Below are 27,071 nucleotides of genomic sequence, written 5' to 3'. Positions count from 1 at the left end.
CTTTGACTCGGGCGCATTTACCGACAACAATCGGAAGTCGGGCGAAGCGAAGCGAAGTTGCCCGAAGCGAAGTGAAGTTCGTGCCCACACTATCGTATTCGGTCAATTTCGATCAACTTCGCGAGTAGTGTAGCTGAGCTATAACAACAACGCACACAGCGGGCAGTCAGACCGCGGCGGTCAAAACGGAACGTCGCGTTCTAAGAGTTCTTTTCCCGCCGAGGCAGAGAACGCCAGAACGCCGCGATGTCTGAGGTCACAAACACGGAAAAGTTAATTGAATTGGTTAGGAAAAGGAGTTTATTATACGATTTAAGTGATGTAAATTATAAAAATATAGAATCGTTGTTCATCTTTAAGTAAATCCTGAAAAATCCTAGTAAATTCGCCTTGTTCTTCTCGCGTTGTGTTGATTGGGTGCACCCAATACTTTTTAGAAGCTGCTAAGCTCTACAAGAGCAATAATTCTTCATCGGATGATGAACTTTCTAGTGACATGTTGCATATGCAAAGACCCAAACGAAACTAGAACGCGAGAATTTGAATGCCGCTTGTGTGCTTTGAAACTCTTGAGCGGTCAACGGTCACTAGAACGCAGAACTCTGACCGCTCTCTGTGTGCTGCCGCTCTGACTATTGCACGATAAGGCGGTAAAATAAATTTTATTCAGGACAAAACTATGGGATAAAAATAATATTTTATCGTTTCATTGTTCCGAAATGTTTTTGAACGTTTTCGCTGGAATCATATAAACGTCATGACCCTACTGGACGCTTGTGATTCCATTACCAAAGTTATGTTTTATCCGTGCATAAAATATTTCTTTATTTGATTATTTGTGCAGTTAAAAACATGTTGCTGTCTTACTGTTGCCTTCTGACACGCTAAAAAAAAGCTTTTACGATATTAACCAACGTCTGTATGTTTCATTTTTCAAATTTTTCAAAAATTAAATTTCCATCAATTGCATATTTTCAGTTCCGCATGGGAACCACTCTAGTTAGGATTGTGCAGTTGCACATTGTGTGATGTTAACAATCAACAACCAAACTGATGACACCCCCACTTATTCAATAACACTTGTGATTCATTGATAAAAACTCATCTGGGAATAACCAATTGGTAAAGTACGTATAAGTTAAATCATCTAAGCCAATTGTGAATTTTGCCATCCCGCATATTGTATTCGAATATTAATTGCTTGCGTAAAATGTATGATTTTACTTTTAAATGAAGCCACCCCTGGTTCCTGAAATAGAATAAATAATGCTTTGCCACCATTCAGTGAAAATAGAATTTATTGTATTTATAACCTACCAAGAGTCCCGAAACCCCGGAGCTAAAGGGACTATTGCATCCCCTATTTTAGAATATAATATATGTGGTGTGGCTGCGGGGAAGAAAAATGAAGGTAGTGATGAATATCTAAGTAACTGAACATGTCTAAAACCTCCTATACTAAGGTATACTAAGATCCTGAAGATGGCTGGGATGACCTTGTCGAATAATTAGTAAAATCTTTTATAATATTCAATGAAATGGCCGAAAAATTGACGGTCTCCGTAGTCGAGAGGTAAGGCTTTCGACTTGCAAGACGGGGGGCGCAGGTTCAAATTCCAGCGTGCGCAAGTTGACTTTATTTCAAAATAATTTATAGTATATTTGCGGAACGCTCCAGAGTTGGAAGATACTCTCAGTATCGCCCTGGTGTAGGACCACAAATCAGAATTGAAACGTTGCATGAAATGGCTTTAAATAGCCAGGTACTCCCCCACCTTGCTCTGTCCATCTCATTACCATCCCCACTCCCTTCAGTCTCATAACATACCCTAATTGGAGGATGCCATATTCTTACTGGCTCCAGACGGTCGGAAGCAGTTGGGACTCTTGTGGTATACTGAACGTTTTAATAAAGATAATTTTAAAGAACTACAAAAAAAAATCTACATAAAAAGGTACCAAAGAACTTTAAAAATACATTTTTGAACTTATTAGATTTTAGTGCCGTTACTACCTCTAACCATTAATTAAAGAAAGAGACATACTCAATTTTACACAACCGATAAACAACCATGAATGGTAAATAGTTGTATATCAGTTGTGTAAAAAGAAAATCACTCTATTAGTGAAGCGCATAATATTTATGGGCAGTTTCATTTTATCGGGAAAAAGTGTCCTACAGGGACATTACAACATTGGGTAACAAATTAAAGTGTTTTACTACACAAAAAACATATCTATTACATAGCCCTGAGAGCAAAATGATCACTACCGACAAATCCCTTTAACGATCCGGAAAATTGGAAAACCTTCGTCTTATTTTATTCCGTTCTTGGAATTCTAGTAATTATATGTCAATGAAGGGAATTGTGTTCATTAGATACATTTTGTGAATTCGTGCCAGGAATGGGTTCGTATTTTATAATGTAATTTTGTAATCTAATATCGACAAACTCCTTTTACATCTCTGAAATATCAGTTACCTCGATAGCTTTGGCAGTATCCTTTAATCTTGGCCGAGTTGTTAAGGGAATAATTATTCTGACCAAAACTTGTTAGAAACTGTTTTTATCGTGAATTTAGAATTAAGTGAGAAAATCTCGACTGGAAAACTTGACTTCTTTACGTTTTTTTTTTAAATTGACGGTTATTAGGTGGTTACAGGATTTAATTTATTTTTACCGAAGGAAAACAATGTTTTAACAAAATTGCTGTTTTTTAAAAGGTTTTTCATTATTTATGAGAAAACTTTTAAAACTTAAGTCTCTATATTTGGGGCTCGAGAGGATCACTCTTTTTTGTCAAATGCGCTCAAGGGAATGGCAAAGATTTGGCGTTATTTTCTTACAATATTTCTTTTGTGAGGCCGATAGAAGTGTCGCACGAAAGGAATGCCCGTAGGCGCCATGCTGAAACAATGGATTTTATAACCCGACTGGGAGAATAAAGCAAACCTGGTGATGATCAATACATCGACTGCATATCGTCGATTTGGAGTTTACAAAATACATTTTAAAAATGAAACAGTTCTCAAAGATAACAGAAGATTTCAAAAAGTACAACAATATTATGTAATAAGACCCTTAATGTCATGGTAATGATAATGCGAAAATCTGTTTTTGCTATTTGAAGTGAGCTTTGGCGTCATTTTGTCTGAAATGTCACCGTCGTACATAAAGATAGTTGCCAATAAAAATGTGCGGTGAAAAAATGAAGACAACGTTGGTAGTTCTTATTCGAAGTATGATACAGTTAAAAGTGACCGAATAGGATAGGGTCCCATTAGCGCAGTTGGTAGAGCATTGTCCCGGAAAGACAAGGGTCCTGGGTTCGAGTCCCAGATGTGACCGTTTCCTTTTCTGATTTTTCTGTTTCAGATTTTCGTTTGAAAAAATCACTAATATTGTCTTCAGTATTTAAAAAAAGTAAATATTTTCATCGTGCAAAGTCTTCATTATGAGGTATGTAGTATAGATTTCTCACAGACGCAACGCGGTAAGATTCTGTCTCCAGACGGTAGGGAGCAGTTTGGACTCTTGTGCGGTTTCACATAAAAAAATTAAATATGAGTAAAAAAGACTTTAAAAATTAGCAAGATTTACGTTTCAAAAATATAAGTATACAATATTCTTATTTTTTTGTTAGTTCCTTATTGCGAGTTTGATAGTTTTCCATTACTTAGTGTTAAAAAAACGATTTAATTAAAGTTTTTTTTAAATCATTACTGTAATAATTGAAAGATCTAAAACTCTCAACTGAGGACCTCTGTCAACATGAAAATCGACTCTCTTTTTTCTATGCTAACGCAAGTATTTTCACCTAACCTCTTTGTTAAAACAAAATCAAATTATTTGTCACAAGGTTTCTATGATTTCCATTTCTACAAGTCCAAATATATATTTGATAAAGTGTTTAATCAAGCGTTCAATCGGACAGGTAAAATAGCTTTATGAAAACCAAATTAATTAATTAAGTTTGCTTTCAAAAATCGCGTATTATTATGTTTAATAAGAAAATGAGCCATTTATCGCACACTTCATAATATTTTTTTTAGCAAAACGCAGTACAATAAATTTGAAAGCAGTATCTTTTATTTTCTATGGGATATAATAGTAAGTAATTTTCCTCACATAAGTGATATTGATAACTTCAAAAAAGCTACGTAAATATTGGATTTTGGTATTGGTAGCAATATGGAAGCTTTCAAATATTTATATCATGAATGAAAACGTTACAAGTTAAAACAAAAAAATATTACAGATTAAGAACTGCGTTTTAGTTTAAGCATTTCACAAAACAACACGATTTAATGTTGACCGGTCGGTGGCCGAGTTGACAGCGCGCTTGGGTCCCACTCGGGCGTAGTGTGTTCAATTCCTCGGCTGGCTAAGTCCTCCATCACAACACAAGCAACATTTTCAGCTTACTGTGGTGGTAGTAGGAGATTTTTAAATATTGTCAGGTTATTCGTAACCCGGGAATGTTTGTCTTTCTTTAAAAAATAAAAAAATTGTTTATTCAATGTAAGAGTCCGAATACAGACCACTTTAACTTGAAAACTTAAATAAATTATTATCAGATCCTTATTTATCGTCATTTCATCACGATCAATATGATGCCCTTTTAAGTAATAATTATAAAAGTTAAACAATTCGATCAAATTCGTAGACCAATTCACCTATTCTATCGATAATACGAGTCATTTATCCTAATGGTGGCCATCGATCAATTAGTAAAAATAACAAAACTGCTCAAAGTTCGTAAATAGGTACAATTTTTTTTAGATAAGCCTTCAATTCCCAATTCATATTTCAAACTGGTCATATTATATACACACGAGTGTATTGTTATAAATACAGTTTTAAAAGGATTATAAACCTGGAAAAACCAATACAGTAATACAGTTAATTATTACAAATGACGCATGTGATAAATCAAATTAAATAGACTTACAGCGTGACGAGGATGCCCGTTGAGCTGAACGCCATAGCGCCTATGGCCCACGCTGATCCGGGTCTCAGAAACACCTCGGGAATGTCTCTACAGCGCATGCGTGCCTCATCGGGAACTGTACCCCGCGGGCACAGCAGACACTGTGTCTCGTCCGTCGGGTGACGGATCTGGGAAGAGAAAGGGAAACATTAATTATGTGTTCTTACCCGCACACATTTACAATAAATTGACTTGTCATAAGACGTTCAAATGACGAGCTCCAAACTACCTTTTTTTTGTTCTATGACGCACTTCCGAATTATTTTCTCCAGAAAAGAGAAAAGCTGAACTGGAATCTTAATGATGTAAAAATACAAAATCTCGGCCAAAATCTTAAGTTCTACAGTTTTGCACCTATTTAATTCAAAATCAATGTAGGGGTAAGCGGAACTAGAATCATGGTAGTGATCAAATTGAATTTCCAATGAAAATTTTCTGCAACCTTTTTTTTCTGATATAAAATTATAATGCATTAAAACATTCAACATTGAGAACAGGTTACTTCGCAGAATTTAAACTATCCACCAAATTTCAAATAAAAATTCAAGTTCTGTAAAGTGCAAATATCTCTGTAGTAATAATAGCAATAATAATTATAATAATAAGATGATGATGATGATAATAATAATAGTAAAAATAAAATCAATCAATATAAAACATTATACCTAGCTCTGTCATTAAAATTTAGATCTGTCAAAGAATTTACATATAAAATGCAAAAATCAGTCATTTTAAATACATGTACGATTACGAAAGATTTAAAAAATATTTATATTTAGGGATAAGTAGGATTTATAGATCCAGTTAAAAGTTCTACCGAGTCGAACCCTCTGATATAAAAATATCTAGAGTCTATGATTATTTTCCCATTTGATCTCTGTTGAGTTGACGTGTTGTTCTTGTATTGTTTTGTATTTATTATGCTTATATAATGCACTTGCATAATGTGGATTGACTAGTTGATCGTTTATGGAAAAGTGTGTGGAAGGGTTTGAGTTTTTCCTGTGGGGAAGATTTAACCCGGACATAAAGTCGGAAAATTATTAAAAATATTTGTAATCTTACTTTTTTGTAACAAATAGAGTTCTGTTATTATCGTCGGCCGGTTATTTCACAGTTCTTTGATAGTAACAAAACTTGATTATGACTTTCACAGAACTTGTATAATATCTTTTAAAGTTGATGAATTTTTCAAATTCTCTGAAATAACCTGCAAAAAAAGATATATATTGTAACTACTTATTAATTATTTTGGGTTTTTGTTCCGTTAGTTAAATGCAAATACCATTATAAATTGAATTACTAATAAATTATCGTTGGCCAAAGCATCTGAAGGATTCCACGAATTACACTTTATGTACGGGTCCGGAAGGACTGAGACCTCAGTAATATAGCGAATAAGATACCAACTTAAATTAGACCTTTATATTTAATACCAACGGGTACCTTCACAGCTGAACAGATTTGATTGAAACTTGATTGAACCAACTAAGTTATTAACTAAAAACGAAAGTCTATTAGTTCTTGCTGAAATTATTTTATGGGTCAAGATTTTGAATACCAGGTTAAAGTAATCTAGTTTAAATGTAATCCAATAATCTGGATATTGATTTTCTTCAATCAATTATAACGGTATTGGCAAAGTGTTTGAGATAACCTAGACGAATTCTAGGCTTTATATTAAACGCGTTTCAATTACACATTCACCGCAAAACTGTAATTATGAAAAGAATCAATTTTTTTATTTTTTTTTGTTCTAGTTTAATTTGTTTTTTATTTCTTTTATATACTTAATAATATTATTATTCAATTAATAAAAACAGTTTATTTATAAACAAGTTCTGCTATGTAATTATTATTACTTGTGAAAGCTGTTTCGCCCTCTGAAGGTATTATCAAACTGTGGCATTACCACTTACAGACGATGCATTCATATTTATAGTTTTATTTTTAATTATTTTATATTAATTATTAGGGGAAATCAGTAGATAGTTTTTATAGTTTGAATAAAAATATTATTGAGTATATAAAATAAATAAAATGTAAAGAATTTACAAATTCACAAAAAGTTTTTACAAATTCACGAAATAAAAACCAAAAATACGATTCCATACACTCACGTAAAATTGCAATGGAAACAACCAATTATCATAATAGGTACAAATTATTGATTTTAAAATTTCTTTGTCTTTGTTTCGAACACCCAAAATATACCATAATGATGCAATCCATAATGTTATTCAATGAATAGATGAGGTTTTCTTGGCATCTGTCAGCGAACAGTTGTCAAGGTGTGTAGGAGCAGTTTTTTCTAATGGAAGATGCTCTTGATGAACTAGAGGCATTGACTACTTTGACACCGGTACATAGTCATGAAGCGTACCGAACGCCCGCCCAACACTTGTACACGGTTCGCATGTTTTTTCACACTAGAACGGCTCGTTTCTACGACTCTTTTTTTATCTTCAACTGCTGTGGAATCATTTTCCGGCATCTGTGTTTCTCACATTCTACAGCAAGGTTAACTTGAAGATCCAGGATCACTCCTTCTTATCCTTAAAAAGAGTTTCTAGTATGATCCCCGAAGATGACATAGGCAATGACAAAAAAAATTTCCTGTGAACACACTCCTGCATGGAGTTAATTAGTTATTCTAAACTTTGTGAGAGTGATCCAAAGAAAGACAAAGAAAGAGGTGATAGACTTTTTGGACGGAGGTGAAGATAAGAGAGCGTAGTCAGAAGAGACTGTCAGTAAATCTCGCCTCGCGCTATGGCACCTGTACCTGGAAGAGCAGTGTAATTTGAATATCGGTTCTTACTTGGTATTGTGTGCAGTTGAAGCAGTGCCAGCAACAGCTTTCACCTTCGACGTATTGCTTCCCCTGGCCCTGCTCACAAGGGAGGCTACAGACGGACTCTGGTGGCTTTGGCTGGCTCAGCTTGAATTGGATCTCTGTGGGGATAAGCATAGATATTTTAATATTATATAAACATATTCTATGTTCCAGCCAGTCTTATTTTTATTTATTGTTTTGAAAAATTTTCATGGTATTAACGTGATTATATTCGTAATATCCTTGATTTATTAGGATAAAGTAATTATAAACGCAGCTTTATAATATATAATCTAGCTGAATTTCCTGACATTGCCAGAGCTTTACGTAGAGTGTTTTGAGATTTCATTTAGACAGTGTTCTTTCGATTATTTTGAAGGTCAAGTGTGCAAATTTTCATCAAACTAGGATAAAACTGTAGATTTGTATAAATTTAAAATCCACCCCGCCCGCCCGCCACAAATACTCTGGTACTCCTCTTTATATAAATAGATAGATATATAGATTTATGACGAGTCACGTTTCAAAATGTAAGGCTTTGATGAAGGACACACACCATACCTGTCACTCGTAACCCCAGAATACAATGAAGCACGATACTATCTTTACCAACCTTGCAATCACACAAACACATATTTACATACATACACGCACCCATATACATTGGGAAGTGTTAACAATCTAGCTAAACATTTTCATAGAATGCTTAGTATATGGTAGATATCTAAGTACACATATCTTTACTTCAGTTCGAGTATATCTCTATACCACTAGATAGAGGTGTTAAACAATGAAGGTAAATAAATTTATAGTTAATGAATACTACCAACGTTAATATACAAGGTGTCCGGGGATAAAGTACGCTTACTTCAGGAGGTGATTCTATGTGATGGTAAAAGTTAATAACTTTTTCGAAATTCCAATGTTTATTTTCCCAAACTAAAATATTTTCCATAGAAAAATATTTATTTTCCCATGCAAAAAATTCAAATTTCTTGTCTAAAAATTATTTTAAAACGTTGGAATTTCAAATTTTTATTTTTTTTTTAATTGCACTATCATGTTGAATCATCCCAAGTTGGCATACTTTACCCCCGGACACCCTGTAAACAATGAGAAAAATACCGAAACTTTTTGTTTTATTTTTTTTTCAAATAAGAAAGTTCTTGCGCCGCATCCTGTATAAAGCAATGTAGACATTTTCTTTCTAATAACAATACTATACTCCGTTATATGTTAGACTAAGTCTAATTTAATATAAACAATTTGCGAGTCTGTTTGCATAGATGTTTTTAAATATAGTTTGACATTCAAAAGCATTATACAAACGATACATTGTGGACAGGGGATTGAAGAAGGGAATTTTGTCATTCATAATATGACTCGTTAAATTACGTCTATTAGGAACTACGATCTGAATGTTGCTCAGACAATGAGTGGTTTTAAATTATCACAATAATTTGAAATGTAACCGTGGTTAAAATATATCTTGAATTTCCATCGTGTGAATTAAATTGTCAAAACATTACCAAACAACAAAATGTTACATACCGTGATACAAAGCAAATACAAAACCTCTTCAAAATTTCCCTTAAAAGTTAAGATAAATATCTCTAGACAATGGATATTATCAGTTGTGAAGATATTGTGCTTACAAAATATGATCATTGTAAACATTCAAAACAGTCAAAATATTATTATCGACATGTCATGTCACCATTGTAAAGATCGTTAAAATCAACGATAAAATGTTCTCAAAAATTTCTACCGTCGAAATAATTTCAATTTCGTGTTAACAAATGCTTTCTGAAAAAATAAGCCAACAATCCAATTTTATATAATAACGAAATAAGATAACATAAAAAATAACTATTTTTGAAAAAAAATTATTATTACAAACCCTATCTCGATGAACAAACTAGTTTGCATGAGTGGCATGGTTTGGCAAATTTTAATAAACTGCAGAATTAGTGAAGCTGAAAGAATTCATTAAAAAATATTTGCATTAGGATCATGGCCTTTCAAAAAAAGAAAAATTACCCATCGAATGAAACTGAATAAACTATTCAATGAAATTATACAAATGCAAGTTCATCATACATGTTATATGAACTAACAGGAAAATAAAAAGATAATGGTCTCTACGGAGAATCGAATTCAGGATCTTTGTCTTACCGGGACAACGTTTTTAACCACTCGACCATTGAAATACGTCATTTTTGTCGATCTCACATTTTAAATCAAGAATTCTTGCAACATTTTTTTCCCATATTTTTGGCAATTACTTTTTTGAATGATTATAAATTTCTTAACATTAAGTTTGAGTATTTTTTCATTCTTTTATTCCCTGTTGAGACCGTTATTTTTTTTTGTATCTTGTCACATTTCAATTTTTGCTTAGATTAACATTGATGGGCATAAATTTCACACGTTATTAAAGAAAAATTATTAATTCATTGAATAATTTTTGATGGCACTTTTTCGCTTGTCTGATATGATAAGTAATTCTAATTTTGAACCTATAATTAATTGAAATTTAATAATATTACACATTACTCAGACATATTTCACATTACTTATCAACTTAACTATGCACCAACAACCAAAATGAATAATATGTTTAATTATTTATTCACTTCTCACACCCTGGTGGAGGTAGTAGCTAGAATGAATTGTGGTCAGGGAACGTGAACAAGTTTTGCTCCCTGATGGGAGGAACACTTAAAAACCGAACAATTCAGCATTAATGAAGCACTATCACGCGATTTCAGCGTTACGAGTTTTTCAACGTCGAAATAACTGGAAATCCCACGAAGCAATTTCGTACCTTTTTATGTAAATATTTTTCACACCTGAATTTTAGTTGCATTAGGTAGGTAATATTATGAAAGTTTAAACAGGTTAGTATTTAATAACATCCAGTAAATATAATTTTGAAATACTTTTTAAAAGATTTATTGAAAATTAATTTAAATAAAACATCATGTCATAACGAGGCAATGATCACGGTGGCACTTGGAGAGTGATATATCAAGAGGATTCTCATTGACGATATTGAGTGAGAACAAGTTTTTAGTAAAAAATCTTACTTTGTGTAATTATTATTGATACACAGAGAGAAATGAGTATTACTAATTTAGTAAGAATCTCTTCAAATTATTCATAATCGTGCTAAAACGGGATTTCAGGCCCTTAACGAATGAATCGATTGGTTTCCTCATAAACTTTTAGTAAGATACGAATGTTTTATATCACGATGTTGGAACACGTGTTCATAAAAATCCAAATATTTCGCATCGCATTTCGTCACTATACAGGGTGTCCTAGGGTAAAGAGCGCTAACTTCGAAAATCTGACTTCTAAAATCTTTACCATTTAAAGAATTAAGAAAGATGAATATTTATTCCCACACAAAAATTCAATGTTTTTACATATAAACTACCGTTTTTACAGGTTCCATGATAACTTAACACAGTGACAATTCAACACACTTTTAAAAAGTGATATAAAGTCATTAGAAACGATGAAATTTTTTTTTAACCTTACCTAACCTACTTAACGCAGTTAATAAGGTTTTTGTTTCATCACTTTCCGTGACTTTATATAATTTTTTAAAGATGTTATGAATTATCATTGTTATGATTTATCCGGTCATCGTTTTTACTAGTACTAACATATAGAATCACCCCCCGAATTTAGCTTCACTTTACCCTGTATATTACCAATGCAAATGCAGGTGCATGTACACGTGTTCCCATATATTGAGATTTTCTAAAAGTTTATCAGGAAATGGCCGGCTATCCCTTTTTTAGCCTGATTATGAATAATTAGCAATACTCATTTTTCTTGGTGTACAAGTGACGTGATTCTTAAGTTACGTAAAATATGTATATTGTAAGTTTTATCATCAGCAGGTCACTTTTAAAAATTGTGTAAGAATATAATTTAGTATTGAATTTTAAATACCTACTCCACACAGGAGGCTCTGAGAAAAAAAATTCCCTGCAGAACTATTACTGAGTTTTGAAGACATCCAATTTGTTAAAGTGAGGACTCAAGGAGGCCAAGTCATGAAATCAATAAATTGTATTAATAATAATACACTGCATTTTAATCACTTCGTAAAAGCTTTGTGCAGCTGAAAAATAAATTAAATTATTATTATATTATCTAATGAATTGTTTGCAATTCAAATAGGTAGTAATCTTTTTTTAACTACTCGTAATGTAATTGTTGAAGGTAAAATCAGTTTTTGGTCGACGGGTATTGCTGCATCAAGAAATAATAATACTTATTATTTAAAAAACTACATTTTATTATATTTTTATCTAAAATAAAATAAATTTTCTTGCAATAAATAGTTCAGAAGACTATATTAAGAACGTCCAATTAAAAGAAAGCAAATCTTCTGCTTGTCGTTCCCAGATAATCGCATTTATATCAAAGTCGATTATGGCAGAAATTCACAGAATCTTCTGAGAACGTATAAAAATAATGGGCGAATTTCTCCAAGGGCAGAATGTGCGATTGCTCGTATCGGATATCTGATATTAGTATTAGATACGTTTCTTGTAATCTAGCCGTTAGAAGAACGTGCTTAAGGGGTGGCTATCATGCTTAATATGAGATAACACGTCTAGCGATATAAATAATCTTAAGCTGACTGGGAAGGGGTTTATAATACCTACTGATTTTTTATGTGTGCACTGAGAAAACTTAATGCTATAACATACTGTTCATTTGTTAAAAATTTGGTCAAATTATTCGTTTTCCTGTTAAAAATAGGATTGCAGGCCAGTAATGAATGAGTTGAGTTCTTAATAATGTATCAGTCAAAAGCGAAATATTTATGAGAACAGTGGAATACGTTTTCATACAAATATCGATAATGATACAGACACACTGATATTATCGCATTCCGTCATGATATATATTAGGAAAAGAAGACGTGTTCTCGATAAATTCTAATTTTTTATAATTTTTTTTAATACACCTAACTAGGCAAATGCCAGTATCATGGTGATAACATAGAACAAATAAGAACATATCAAATAATTAAATAATAGGCATATATGTAGTGATACTAATACTATAAAAATATATTTTTATTTAAGTATTAAAGCAAAATTAATATAAAAAAAAACAGAAATAACAGATTTGGGTGCCTTTGATGATTGACAAATCCGAAGAAATCATGTCGTATAACAGCAGACTCCAAATCTGGTTCTCCAGTCCTATCCAGTCTAGTCAAGTCTACTTTTATACTCAGTCAGACCATGATTTTAATCAGGAGGTTTTCCGGTTCTGCAACTTTCTATCAGCAATACTGTAATTCAGTTTTTAAGAAGACTTTTTATTGGCTAATAATTTATCAGGAAGTAGGCATGATGTTATTTTTTTGGCATTTTTCTCCGTGTGATACTATATCTAACTCATTAATTAATAAGCACCCAATTTCTCTGAAACATTAACATTCTGAAACAACTCTTTTTTGGATAATGCTCATTATTTCAATCACATACAAAACTTTTTACTTGCTGCATTTTGTTATATTGATTCTTGACATAAGCCTACTGAATAATTTTATGCAACTGATAGCGCCATGTCTACCATTTACTTGTGGGACACAATGTACCTGACCTAAGTACCGGCCTCCGTGGTCGAGTGGTCGAAGTGTAAGACTCTCGACTAGCAAGCATGAGGTCGCGGGTTCGAATCCCGTCGTGCGAAAGTAATTTTTATTAGATTAATTTGATAATTTCACGACTTACTCATTGAAATAATACATAGTATATTTGCGGCACTTTCCAGAGTGGAAGATACTCTAAATATCGCCCTGGTGTAAGGCGACCAATCAGAATTGAAACGTTGCTTGAAATAGCTTTGGCCGTGTTTAGTGACCAGATCTGAATAGCCAGGTACTTCCCCACCCCTCTACCATCAGCCTCACAACATACACTAATGATTGGGACTCTTGTGCGGTTTTCCACAAAAAATTAAATTCCATTCTGATACTCTATATTTAAATCAAAACCTTCGTAGCTTCCATTTCCTCCATTTGATAGATATCAATCTAGTTTTATATGTGTAAGTTTATTTGCTATACCTTATTAAAAAAAACTAATTAATATTATGTGATTTTAAAGTATGTTCCTGCGTTATGCGTAAAATTATTCAAGTCCAATGGACTATTAATTTTAAAAATTCATACTTAATGTAGGAACCAACAATATTTTACTAACTAATAATTCTTCAAATATGATTTAAGATTTTCACGGCCAAAGGTATTTTTGCCATTTGTTTTTGGGGTGTTATGCTGTGTTGCGCTATTTCCTTCTTTAACCAACGTTTCGGACAGCATTGCAGTGTCCATCATCAGCGCAGATGTGTTATTTAAAATAAATAAATAAAATAACATAATTTTAAATAACACATCTGCCCTGATGATGGACACTGCAATGCTGTCCGAAACGTTGGCTAAAGAAGAAGTTAGCGCAACACGGCATAACACCCTAAAAACAAATAACAAAAATAATAATTCTTCATTTGAAATGTTTTCTTTCGTTTAATGTTTGACAGATTTACCTGGCAGGTCAATCAAATCAGATAAAAAAAACTTTTATTAGAAAGTTTAATTTTAGATGAGATACGACTTTGTACGCAGAAGTCACATATTTATAATCACACAAAAATACCGCAAATCGCAATATTTACTGTTTTTATTTATGTAGGTAAATTAAAAATAATTATGGTAAGTTGTAAAAAATATTATTTTAAGATTCTTACAAATTATAATGCAAAGTGGATTATCTGTGAGCTCCTCGGATTAGAATCCCATTGAAGTTATTTTTCACATAATGGCAAGGAAGGAGATGAAGGTAAAAGGTATGAAGGTTGGGTAAGAATCTAGGGATCAGTGGGACCTGAAGTGATGATGGGTCGAGAGACCATATGCAGAGATTAAACAGTATCTCCTAGCTGCTGGTGGGTAAACGCATCCTGTACACACCCCACCCGATGAACCCAGACAACCCTACTAAATCACAAAATGTAGCGAAGCACTTGGGGGGACCAATGGCAGTGGTGTTGGTTATCCAATAAATGGTTCCACAAGCAGAGGTACCCAAACCCGCCTCCTAAATTAAAAACATTTTATACTTAAAATCACTTTTACTACCATTTATTACGGTACTAGAAGTAATTTTCGATATTATTTGTTGGTCGTTTGTGTATTACCATTAATTAAAAAAATCTCTTTTTACTTCGAAAAAATAATCCGCCTTCGAAAGAAAAATGATTTTGAGTTGGAATAATAGTCACCTGTCATATTCAGCTTGAGCTCTCCCTCCAAGTACTCCCCCACTTTGATCCAGCGGTGTTTCCCCGGGGAAACCTGCTTGAAGTGGATGATGTTGTATCTGGCTGGACCGTCCCCGTTCTGGTCGAACTTGAAGTGGTCCCCGCTTAGTCCTAGAAAAAAACATAAAAAATGGGAAAGGCAAGTAAATGTGACATCCTGGACATTACACTAAGCATTATCACATAAAATAGAAGACTCTGAAATGTCTAATTCTAAATAAATAAATAAATAGGTTCGTTCTCGAAATACCCTGAACGGGTCGGCACCCTAATTAATTAATTTTAATTATTGAACACAATATTAGTGATTTGTAAACGTTTTTTCAGAGAACATAAAAATCAGAAAAGGATAGAAATCAAAGATAAAGTCATTTGTTATTCGAAGTATGATGCAGTTTAATATGACCGAAGGAGATAGGGTCCCACCAGCTCAGTTGATAGATCGGTGCCCCGGCAAGGCAAGGCTCCTGGGTTCATGTCCTAGATGTTACCTTATATTTTTGTAAAAAGGTATGTTTATTAACTGGCCATGGAATCATTTCTTTCAAAATAAATTACATGGCTTCCTACAAGACCGATTATTTTTGGAAAATCTGACTCTAAAGTCGACTTGTTTCCTTCAATATTTACGAACATTTTGTATACACTGAGTAGGTATTTAATGTACTGATAATGTCTCTTCTTTATCCACAACGTCAAATTTAACTTTTAAAAATCTTTTACAAAGGGATTTTCTGATGGTATTTTTGTGAACCAAATTTTTAATTCCGCATAAATGGTGCCCCACATAGTTCCGCACACACATGCCCTGGGATCTTATTTCTGCTGCTTTCAACAATTTAATGTTTCAACCCTTTCCCTAGAAGACCCTAACCCTAACGCAATATCTTCTTGGACATAAATTTTCGGTTAGTATTTCAAATCATTATTAATAATAATTTTACTGCTTCACCTCAAATTGCAGATTGAAGCCACGATTGTGGAGTTACTTTACGACACATATAATATTATACATGACACCTGTCACAAAATTATAATTTGTGGAAATATTTTCTTATCGCTTTCGTGCCTTCATTCACACATAATATTCTACTTCTAACTGGATTAAATTATTATTTGGTTAAATAATGACGCGTATGACTGGGTTTCCTACTGTTTTAGAGAAAATACAACGTTTTAGCAGACGGTGTCATTGTGAAGATTGTAACAGATTTTTCTCCATCACAAAATGAGAGTGTCATATTGTTTTGAAAATTACAATTTCAGTATAAATAATGCATGGTTAAATGTCGCATTAGCTTTAATTACGTTATCGGTAATGGCCTTGTTCTTCAAAATTAAAACGAATTCGTAATAAGTGACAGTGTAAGTAAATATTTTTTGTTGTTTGCTGACAATAAAGCATAATAATACCGTCTCAGTTTTTATTTGTTTCAACTCTTTCAAGATTGTTGGAAAATTCTCTGTACCAACTTGAAGACGTTCCGCGTTTTAGATACTTATTTTCGAGAACACATTTTGTTAAATGGCGTATGTTTACTCAACACCACAGACATAGGAATTAATAGACGAGAAGATAATGGCGAGGGGTAAAATCAACTGTTGAAGAACGAAGGGAGTGAAGCTGACTGTGATTCGTCAATAAATCAATCTGGCAGTAAATATGCATCTCGCATTATAATATCACCATTTACTTCTTAAAAGTAAAATCTGCTTTTGAATGAATAGACATTTTTACATGGGAGCGCAAATTACTCGCCACGTTATGAACAAATTTGCGAAGTCCAAATTCGGCAAAAAAATTCGGTTCTATTTTCAGAGTCGAATATTTCGTTTAAGTATTTAGTTAAGACACTTTTATAAATGTTCATAATTTACTTCCCAGCAACCAACCAGCTTTGTGTTTCGCGTCCAGACGTTTCTCGATGTGATAGTAACAACTGATTCATATTATACGATGTGAATATGCTTAAAATAAAGTAAAATAATGCTTATATATGGAATGTAATACGACAGTTGGGTTTATTCTCTTTTTCACATCTATTTTTACAAGTTTTCATAGTACAAATCAACATTTTGCCGTGTTATTTTGTAAAATGAACCGATGATGCCTCGACCATAGTTCGCACAAGAATGATGACGTCACGTTTTCAAATTTCACTTGAGGCCATACGCGAGCACAGCCGGCTCCAATGGAACCGGTATGGGGAGTGGGGATAATACGCTTTTAATCACTTAGGGCAGGTCTACTAATATTCATATGTCTATGCTCAACACATATTCAACAATACGGCACTGAACTGGGGGTTGCGAGTACATCTTCTGCAACGTTTTATTACAATATTGTAATTATTTGATTAATTAATTAAACAAAATTTTAAATTGATTTAATTAATTTTATTGCCACAGCAACCGATCATTATGTATATTTATTGTTTTCAATTAATCCTTTTTTTTAATGACTGCTCTGTTGCGGTATTCCAAATAAGCATTTATTATAAAATAGCGTTCTGCTTTAGATCTTTTGAAACACATGCCATCAACATCCAATACCCAATTAAGATGATTATGATTATGATTGCTAAATGAGTAATAATAATTATTTCTGGAAGGGTAGAAGGGTATTGGAAAACAGAATTATTATTATGAGCATCAGTTCTTCGATGAAAATCAATACTACGGTAGGGTTATATAATCGGGAGAGGCGGACAATACTTGTACGTGTACGCACGTTTCTTGAAGTTTATTATTGTTTGAACGATTCTCCTCTTTGTTACATAATCTATCTATAAATATAAATAAAAATGGTGTTCGTTTATTCAAAATCTTAAATCCTCCCAAAGTTTTACACCGATTGCTTTGAAATTTTGAAAACTTTGTATTTGAATACTCGTGTTATACCTATATTATAAAGATGTCATCTGTCATAGGTAAAAACATGCTTTTTCTTTAAAAAACGCCGTATGTCGGGCAAAAATACTTTTTTGAAAAACAGCGCCATCTGTTGGACTTATAAGCAACATGCGCTTTTGTTTCTCTATCTGTACAGGCAGACTGAGCCACAGCAACGTGTAGCGGGGTACATTTAGTATTATAATATAATATTGTTGTCGCTTATATTTTATTTACGTAATCTATTCAAAAGTGATTTTCATTTGTGTGGAATGCAGTTTGTGTGTACCCTAGGGAGGAACGTATATTTCAAACACCTTTTTGTCGTCAGTTCAGTTGGTGAGATGCTTGACTCTCAGTCAGATGGATCGAGTTCGATGCTCTCAGTTTGTAACAACTTGTTCACTTTTAAGATCAAGCTATGTAGGTATAAATTTTTTCTTACTTTCTACAAATTATGGTTCTATACAAAATTTTTGAAATGTATTCATTTCTTCCTCAAAGCTTATGAATGGAGTTGATAACTAACAAGTATGAAAGGAACGCTGATATAATTCCAACGTTGAGAAGATTGTTTTAGACTTGTTCAGATTATGAGTGAGACGTACTCCCCACGTGACACACAAATATAGTGGTATCACAAGATGTCGTTCCATCTATTTTTGCCAACGTTTTTATGTTTAATTATTATCATTTATTTATTGTTTCTGTTTGTTAATTGCATGTACCAGACAACAACGCTGAAAAAACTGATATTTTGAAATAAGTTGATGTTATTATCCGTGTCGTGTAAATAATATAAATGAATTTTAAGATGTTATCAAATAATTTTAGGCATCATCATTTATCAGTGCTGCAAATGAGCCGCCTTTGGTCATAATATTATTGTGTCAAAAAAAACTTGGCTCTAGCGATTGTCAATATAATCGTCAATAGTTCATAAATACTCTGTCAATACTTTACCAGTACTTCACCAATACTTTGTCAATACTCTACCAATACTTTGTCAATACATTTCTAATTCTTTGTCAATACTTCCCCATCACTTTGTGCATACTTCACCAATACTTTGTCCAGTCGCAATGAACAATCTAGATAAATGTGAAAAAGTATTAAAGAACGGCTAAATACTACAAAAAATATTCATAGTCGCCATAGATGATTTTGGACACTTTATTTAGACCTTTGGACAGCTCAATTATTTATTTGCTAGATGGGAATGTATGTTTTCCAATTGAACGGCCATGAAGAAGTATTGACCATAATATTGAGTGACGTGACCACACTGGCCACAATAAACAATAATAAATTTCTGCTCGCAACTTTTCGTATTTCATTAATCTGTATGTCAATAAAATTTGTATGAATGTGTAGGCCCTAAGGGGATTATGAACGAAAATCCTGCTGATACATTGCGGAAAAAGCAGAGTCACTTTACAATACATTATAATTTGTAGTCACAAAAGTTTGATTTTACGGAATATTGTTCAAAAGGTTTTCTGATGACCTTTTATTGTCAATAACTTACTTAACTATGTTCGAAAATAATACAGGTAGATGTTATTAAAAAAAATAAAAACAAACAAAACAATCATCACCTATGGAAATAGCCTTCAACTCTTTTTTTTAATAAGCCCAAATAAGAAATAAATATGACCACGAATACCATCATGACCCTAGTAAGGTGGTTGATGGATCATAGAGCTCAAAGGTTATTTGATGTGATCAAAAAATCAATGTTTAAAGTGATCTTAAAAATATATTTATAAAAAAGTACGTTAAAACGATTCCAATGAACGACTTTTGTACAGCCGGGAAGCGATGAGTCATTGAAAACTTAATACATTTTGCCGAAATAGATTATGAAATTAAATTTTTCGATGAAAAGGATAATAAATTATTGAAAAAACTCTCAACTCATCTTTATGTCCAGTCCCCTAAAATAACAATTGTCAGAAGTCAGTGGAACTTTGGCACCAATTTTTGATAAATGTCATGAGGAGAAGCGGACTAATGGATAGCCTTTTCAAGCATATTTATTTCCAAAATGATTATATTGCAGTAATTTTGGGTAACATTAGTATTCAACATAACATTGGACCAAACCTGAGTAAGTGTGTTTTATTTTTTTCCTGCTGGCTGGGTAATATGTAACATTATGCTTATTGATGTACATGACACACAAATATATCTCTTTTTGATGGTGAATATAACAAGTTGAATTGAAATGTCATTTTTTTTGTTTTCACAGTACGCCAAAAAGGTGAGTTATCTTCAAAACTAGTATTTTATACTTCAATCTTAGTTTTCAAGCAAAAATATTACCCTGTCTCAAATTATGGGCGAAATCTTGCATTCTTGTAAATAGGGTATGATAAAACCTAATTCAATGTAACTTTGGATATGTACTGTCATCTTATATTAATAGAAATCAATTGATCCACAACCATGATATTATATATAATGAACTTTGACATATTTTTTTCAATTGAACAAAGTTTTTTTTTTACTATTTCTAAAAGTAAAAAGAAACTAGAAATAGTAAAAAGCCGCGGCGTGGCGAAAACCTTTGCACAGAAAATGTGGCGAGTCGGCACCAAAGGGTTTTCGCCCGTTAAGCCCTGCGATTGGGACCCATAGATTGGAAATCCATGCTTTAAAGCACAGGTGTTAGGTGTGAATGCTGCCTTTGTTCCACCAGTATTTAAACGGAAGTTGCTCCGAGAAACAAACGTGATTGATCCTTTCAGACCCGGTACTAGGAAAACACATCAAGCACGCGTATAAAAGTTGTAAACAGTTTAGATTAGTTACATGAATAGAATGGATCGTGTCTACGACTGACCACCAGTCATTAAAGTTATTATCCAATAACTACCGAATCATGCTGGTTTATTTCACAATCTTACATTATATCGGGATTCATATTATCGGTATTCCCCACTAAAGAGTGTATGTATCTGATGTCGTGAAACTTACACTGCATTTCATATGTGACCTTTTTAAAGGATAACGCTTTAAATTGAAGACAAATTAAAATCAAAATGACAATTTGCAATATTGTGTTCATCATTCATATTCAAGAACAACGATTTTATTGAAGTATTGTTGAAACTCGGCAAGACGGTAAAAGTTGCACATAAACATCTTAAAAATCACTAGTTTTATAAAATTATTCTTATACATTTGGCTCTAATATTATTTGGATATTATTTTAAAAAAATATATATATATATTTATTTTAACCGTTGACATACCACATAATATTGATATTTTATTATCAGAATTAAAATAATAATGATGGCAAGATAGCATGTTGACCGTTGCCAAACTACGACTAGTTTGCACGGACCGTAGGTAGAAACAAAGACGGGGTGCCGCTCTGCGCATATCCAATTTGCATTAGAATTGGTGAACGATATTGGTCACACTTTTACTTGAAACTAATAATGGTTAACAACCCTTCACCATTGTTTTTATTACCTGTGATCAGAATCAAACCAATTCGAAATACTAACATTTGACATGAAATAACAAGTTGTCGAAATAATCACAACGTTATAAAAGAGATCTGTAGGTTTAATCGTTTGGTTGCCGACCACGTATAAATAAAAAAACCCCTAAACCACCCTCTGTGGAAAGACATTTTTTATGGAATTCAGCGGAAAATCGAATTTAGCTCATCAAGAAGAGTATAAGCGGTATACTGTTTCCACTCGATGTAGCTCACAGCGTAAAATAAGCTACATAGTTTGTATAAAAAATTGCCCATCTCCATCACTTGTCTAAGCTTCTTGCCTTGGGATTTACTTATTTTTTCTTCTGATATCGCTCAACTTACATTATTTTATGATACCTACAAAGTGATTTTATTAATAAATATCAAAGTCAGCAAATAATAAGCTATCATATATATAAGCAAACTTCATAACGCCAAACATATTTCCTGACTTTAAATTAGTTTCTGACCCAAACAATATATATTTTTTAAATTTATATTGATAAAACAAGCGTGAAATGCATTTTTTAAATGGCCGAAATGTAATAGTAATAATTTTTGCAATTTACAGTAGACAAAAACTAATAAAAGCTTAACAGGTCAATCGTCGTTTTTCCATCTATTTTCAGATCTTTTAAAATATGTTTTGAGCTTTTTCCCTGGGTCGTTTTTTCAGAAGGACTGGTTTGCAGTTAACTACTATTTACGGATTACTTCAGAGTTACTATTGAAAAAAAAAGTATTGAATGCGTGTCACTTCTCATTACCTTGTCGATATTTTGTGTATCCAATTTGTCATGTTGCATGACTGTCAATTTTATCTGTATATAAAGGCGTGACGTGAACCTATCACAGATTTGGATGTAGATACAAAATAATATTTTTTCATAATGTTCGTTGTGAGTGCTTCGAATATATTTGACTTTGTATATAAATTTTAAGTTAATAATTTATTGCATGTTTTAGATTGAATAATTATTCATTGTGAAAATAATAAAAAAATATATTTTGCATGAATGCATTCATTCTTAACGGAGCTAGAAAATAAGTTTAAACTTAAGTAAAATTACTAATATTCATAACCGTTATTAACCCTTTAGACACAATGTGCCTGGCAGGCACTAATTTGAAAATGGCCGTTCTGAACTAATTTTATTAATATCTGCTCTTCAAAAGAAATCACTGATGTTTATAGAAATTTATATTCCAGTATAAATTAAATTTGAATAAAAAAAATCTATTACTCAATGATAAGGAAAATTAAAGTTCAAGTAATATAACAAAAAGTAATCTAATTTGTATCACGCGTAAACATATTCACTTCCAAACATAAGATTTCATGAAAAAAAGTATTATTTCCCATAATCTAACAGCTTTACCCCAAATACTCTCCGTATGCACATTTTTTTAACGATAATTTCTGTCTTATATTAACACGTTTGACTGTGTACCTTTCACCAGATTTTTTTTTCCTATACTATTATTTGTTGAGAGAAATTGTAGATATTTTGGATAGTATTATATCAAAGCGCTTCATTCGACCCGACTGAAATATTGAACATTATGTAAATTTTAGGTATTTGACATAATTCTTAAAACCAACAAAAAAATCTTTGAAGCTTTTAATTAATTATTTTGACATTGACTTGAAGACATTTATTACCAAGGGAAAAATATTTGCTAATCGTTTGATAACATGAATGGGAAGATTGTTTCCTAAAATAATTTGCTTGGAAATATGAAATGGATTTAATGGAATGTTTTTAAGTCGCCGCTCGTACAAAGAAATAATTTTGCTGAAATTAACACTTTAAGTTCAGATTACTCATCTTAAACCATCAACCAGCTCGAGACGTAACTCGTTTATATAAAATCATATATTCAATAATTGATGGCCCTTAACTATTAACTCAATTTCTTTCCATGTACAATACACCTCTGCCATAAGTCACCTCAAGTGGTTTGCTACGTTTGGTCACCAAGCAGGGGTGCCTGGGTAAGGTGTGTTCGGAATGTGCCTAATTTCATTTATTAACATACTATTCCCAACTATTTTTCCATCTTGCACGGTGAGTAATTTGTTTTGTTTTTATGATTTCATGCTTATTAAGATGTTTCTTATCTTTAAAAATAAAACTTTTGAGGCCGAACTGGCGTAAAATTTGGTAAATAGGCCTATTTATTTATTTTATTTTTTTTTTAAATTAGTTTGACCCGAAAATTGCTAATAAAGCATGGTAAATGTATCGTGGCCAGTAGGTAACCTTACCCTGATGTAGTATGTATAGGGTTATTTTATTGTTTTAAAATAAAGAAAAAATATATTTCACACATTTTTCGCAGTCCAAATTCAACCGTGCAGAAAGGAAATGGATGCATGTTCAACCATACGGAATGGAAGTAGATTATCACAATGTGGGTACACATGTTCGAACATCAAGCTTATCAAGAAACCTGTAAATACATTTGGTAAAGGCCTGCATTCCCGTTTTTAACCGGATTACCAATGATTTAAATAAATTCTTAAGCCCTCCCATACCCAATTTCTACCGATTTTCTCTACAGCGACAACTGTTATTGGAGAAGGTTTTTCGCGCAATTAAAAACGAGATACGACGGCGCCAATTTATCTAAAAGATATCGAAATTTCAAGAACTATTATTCTTACCAATGAATGATTTAATATTTTCACGGTCGTTATCAATTTATCTAAAAGAAAAAAAAATCGAAATGTCAAGAACTATTATTCTTACCAATGAATTTTTTTTTTTTTGTTTTTTTTGTTTTTAATTTTTTTTTATTTTTAACAATATGTTTACATGGTACATAATTCATTTTACATCTTGGGTTTTTTTGACTACTCTTCCATGTGATGAATGATTTAATATTTTCACGGTCGTTATCAATTTATCTAAAAGATATCGAAATGTCAAGAACTATTATTCTTACCAATGAATGATTTAATATTTTCACGGTCGTTGTCAATTTATTTAAAAGATATCGAAATGTCAAGAACTATTATTCTTATCAATGAATGATTAAATATTTTCACGGTCGTTATCAATTTGAAAACATTGATTCTACAGGTATAAGTATTCATTGAAGTAGCCTTCACAGTAGCATGTGATGGGAAATTAAATAGATAAATAATTAAGCCTCCGCAAAACCAATTTCTACCGATTTATAACTAGCTCCTCGTTAATTCTTTAAGTTTTTAAGTTCCAAAAAATAAATTCGTTATTTTTGAAGATAAAATGTTATATTTTTTAAGCCAAAACGTTAATTATATGAAATCGTCTCGTCAAAGGCATAAAAAAGGTAGTATGGCTACTACCCGTGGCTCTATCCTACTGAATTTATCTTGGGCATGCTTGGTATGAACCATCTACGGGTCAGAAGAGATGTGCATATTGTATCACACTTCTTCAAACTGATTCGAGGATGGTTTGAAAATCCGATTATCATGGAGAGTATTAGTCTCTATGTTCCTGATGGTTATCTCCGTCACCGACAGCATAGACTGTTTTATCTCCCAGCCTGCAGGACTAACTTGCCAATGGTCATGCCGGTGGGGAGAGCAGTCTTGCTGTTGAACAGAATCAATTCGAATATCGACATGTTTAGCATCGGTGAAGCTGCCTTTAAAAGGCAAGCTCTATTGATGCTGGTACAGTTGATACACCGCTTACTTATTATGTTATACCATTTTACAAAATAAAATTTAATTTTGTAATGTTTTTAAAGAAATAAAGAAATTGAATTGAATTGAAAAAAAAATCACAGTGCGTCTTTAAATGCAACCAAGCATTTGTCAAGAAATTTTTGCTCTATTTCAAATGAGTCGTGTTTTATTAAATATTTTCATCATCTTTGCTGAATTATTTTTGTTTTTTTTTATACAAGCGTGCTCCCTTCAACATTTGTATTTATGTATCTCCCTTTCAAACCATCTTTGAACGCTTACTACGGGGCCTTAACAAATCAGCAAAACTAATTTTTCAGGATGTAAAACATTTATATTTTAAACATTTTTCGCAGTCCAAATATAACCGTATGGAAATGGATGCATGAAAGTACACCCAATACAGATGAAATATATGTTGAGGCGTATGTGAGTATGTAAGATTCCAAAGATAGTTCAATGTCAATCCGAGCAAAACAAAGAAGATTGAAATGGAGAAAGTCCGAGACATTCCAAATAAATAATGAATTGCGCAAACGAGTGAATCGATCCCAATAAACAACCAGATGATGAATTGCGCAAACTAGTTAATCGAATACAGGTTATTTAAAGATCCCAAAAACCGGACAGTTTTTTTTAGACTAAGACTATGTATGAATTTGACTGAAGCAAAGATTGTGTGAAAATATGGAATTTTAATTCCGTTGAGCTTGCCTACTGTTGGATGGAAAAGGCGTAATGGTTAGGTGGTAAGTAAGTAAAATTTAATTAATACTTTAAAACGATGCTATTAATTTACTTCCCGCTTTTTATATAAAAATTCCTTAGCTTTTGTAGAATATCCGTCCTTTAAAATCAGTACGAAGGAAACGAACAATTTAAATTATTGTCGCAATCGGATGTCAGATGGGATTTAAGATGATTTTAGATCTTTAATCTAAAATTTAGACATAATGATTATTTGAAAGGGAAATCTAAACCAATTTCTCAGCTGAAATATTTTTAAATGGTCTGTACAATAAATTTAGTGTGATCGTTATTACATTAAAAAACTTACCTGCGGTTCTTCTAAAATATGGTTAAGTACATTGCTTTGCAAGTTAATTATCAAATTTTGTGGATAATAACAAATTGAATTTAACATTAACTTTAAATTTGGTATCATTAGCTTTTTGGATGTGATCGTATTTTTTACAACAGCTTGTTCTATTAAACATTATAAGGTAGTCTAAAATCGATCAATGTGGTGGAACATGCAATTTTTTGTGGTTTTTTGGAATAAAGGGTTCAATTCGAGTTTATCGGGAAATATATTTGGTCATCAGCTTGATTGCTATTCCCGGTGAGCGTGAAAAACGGATGCAGACAAATATTAGTACTGTTGTTTAAAGTTAAAAAAAAAATAGAAAAAAAATGAAACCAACAGACGGAAATTGAAAATTGCAAAAATATAAGATATTCAGAACACGTCACATGATTTTTTTCATATCAGTAATAGTAATAAATACCTACGCAAGAAAATGAAGTGAGACGACAAAAATGTGAAATAGAGAGGGATGAGGAAATAAGATTCCATGTAACTATTCCTAGAATAAAATTTAATAAAAGCATCTAAGCCAAAATAAAATATTACATGACTAGCTTACGTTTACCGTGTACCCGGCGTTGCTCAGGGTTAAAAATGATTTGGAGTAAAGGATTGTGAATTCCAGATAAACAAAGACTTTTATCTACTTTATATAAATATAATATGCATTTATTACATATAAAAATCTTTCGGAAGAAATTCTCTAAAACACTATAAAAATCAA

At 32.4% G+C, this 27,071-nt stretch overlaps 1 protein-coding gene across 2 annotated transcripts in view; it reads right to left on the bottom strand.

Moving 5' to 3' along the window:
• Window positions 1–27,071, bottom strand: part of LOC149420254 (metabotropic glutamate receptor 2-like) — a 710,206-nt gene that overhangs the window by 195,512 nt on the left and 487,623 nt on the right. For both annotated transcript variants that reach the window (XM_089636555.1, XM_089636554.1), the window contains 3 exons: window positions 15,149–15,298; window positions 7,814–7,947; window positions 4,954–5,120 (listed from right to left, as the gene is read on the bottom strand). In XM_089636555.1, the coding sequence (XP_089492681.1) occupies window positions 4,954–5,120; window positions 7,814–7,947; window positions 15,149–15,298 (451 nt within the window). The remainder of the gene's footprint in view (window positions 1–4,953; window positions 5,121–7,813; window positions 7,948–15,148; window positions 15,299–27,071) is intronic.

The sequence above is a fragment of the Hesperophylax consimilis genome, chromosome 10 (genome assembly GCF_061612785.1).
Source record: "Hesperophylax consimilis isolate HC1 chromosome 10, BYU_Hcon_1.0, whole genome shotgun sequence".
Lineage (NCBI taxonomy): Eukaryota > Metazoa > Arthropoda > Insecta > Trichoptera > Limnephilidae > Hesperophylax > Hesperophylax consimilis.
Note: the sequence above shows the minus strand (reverse complement) of the source record. Positions and strands in the feature narration are given on the sequence as shown.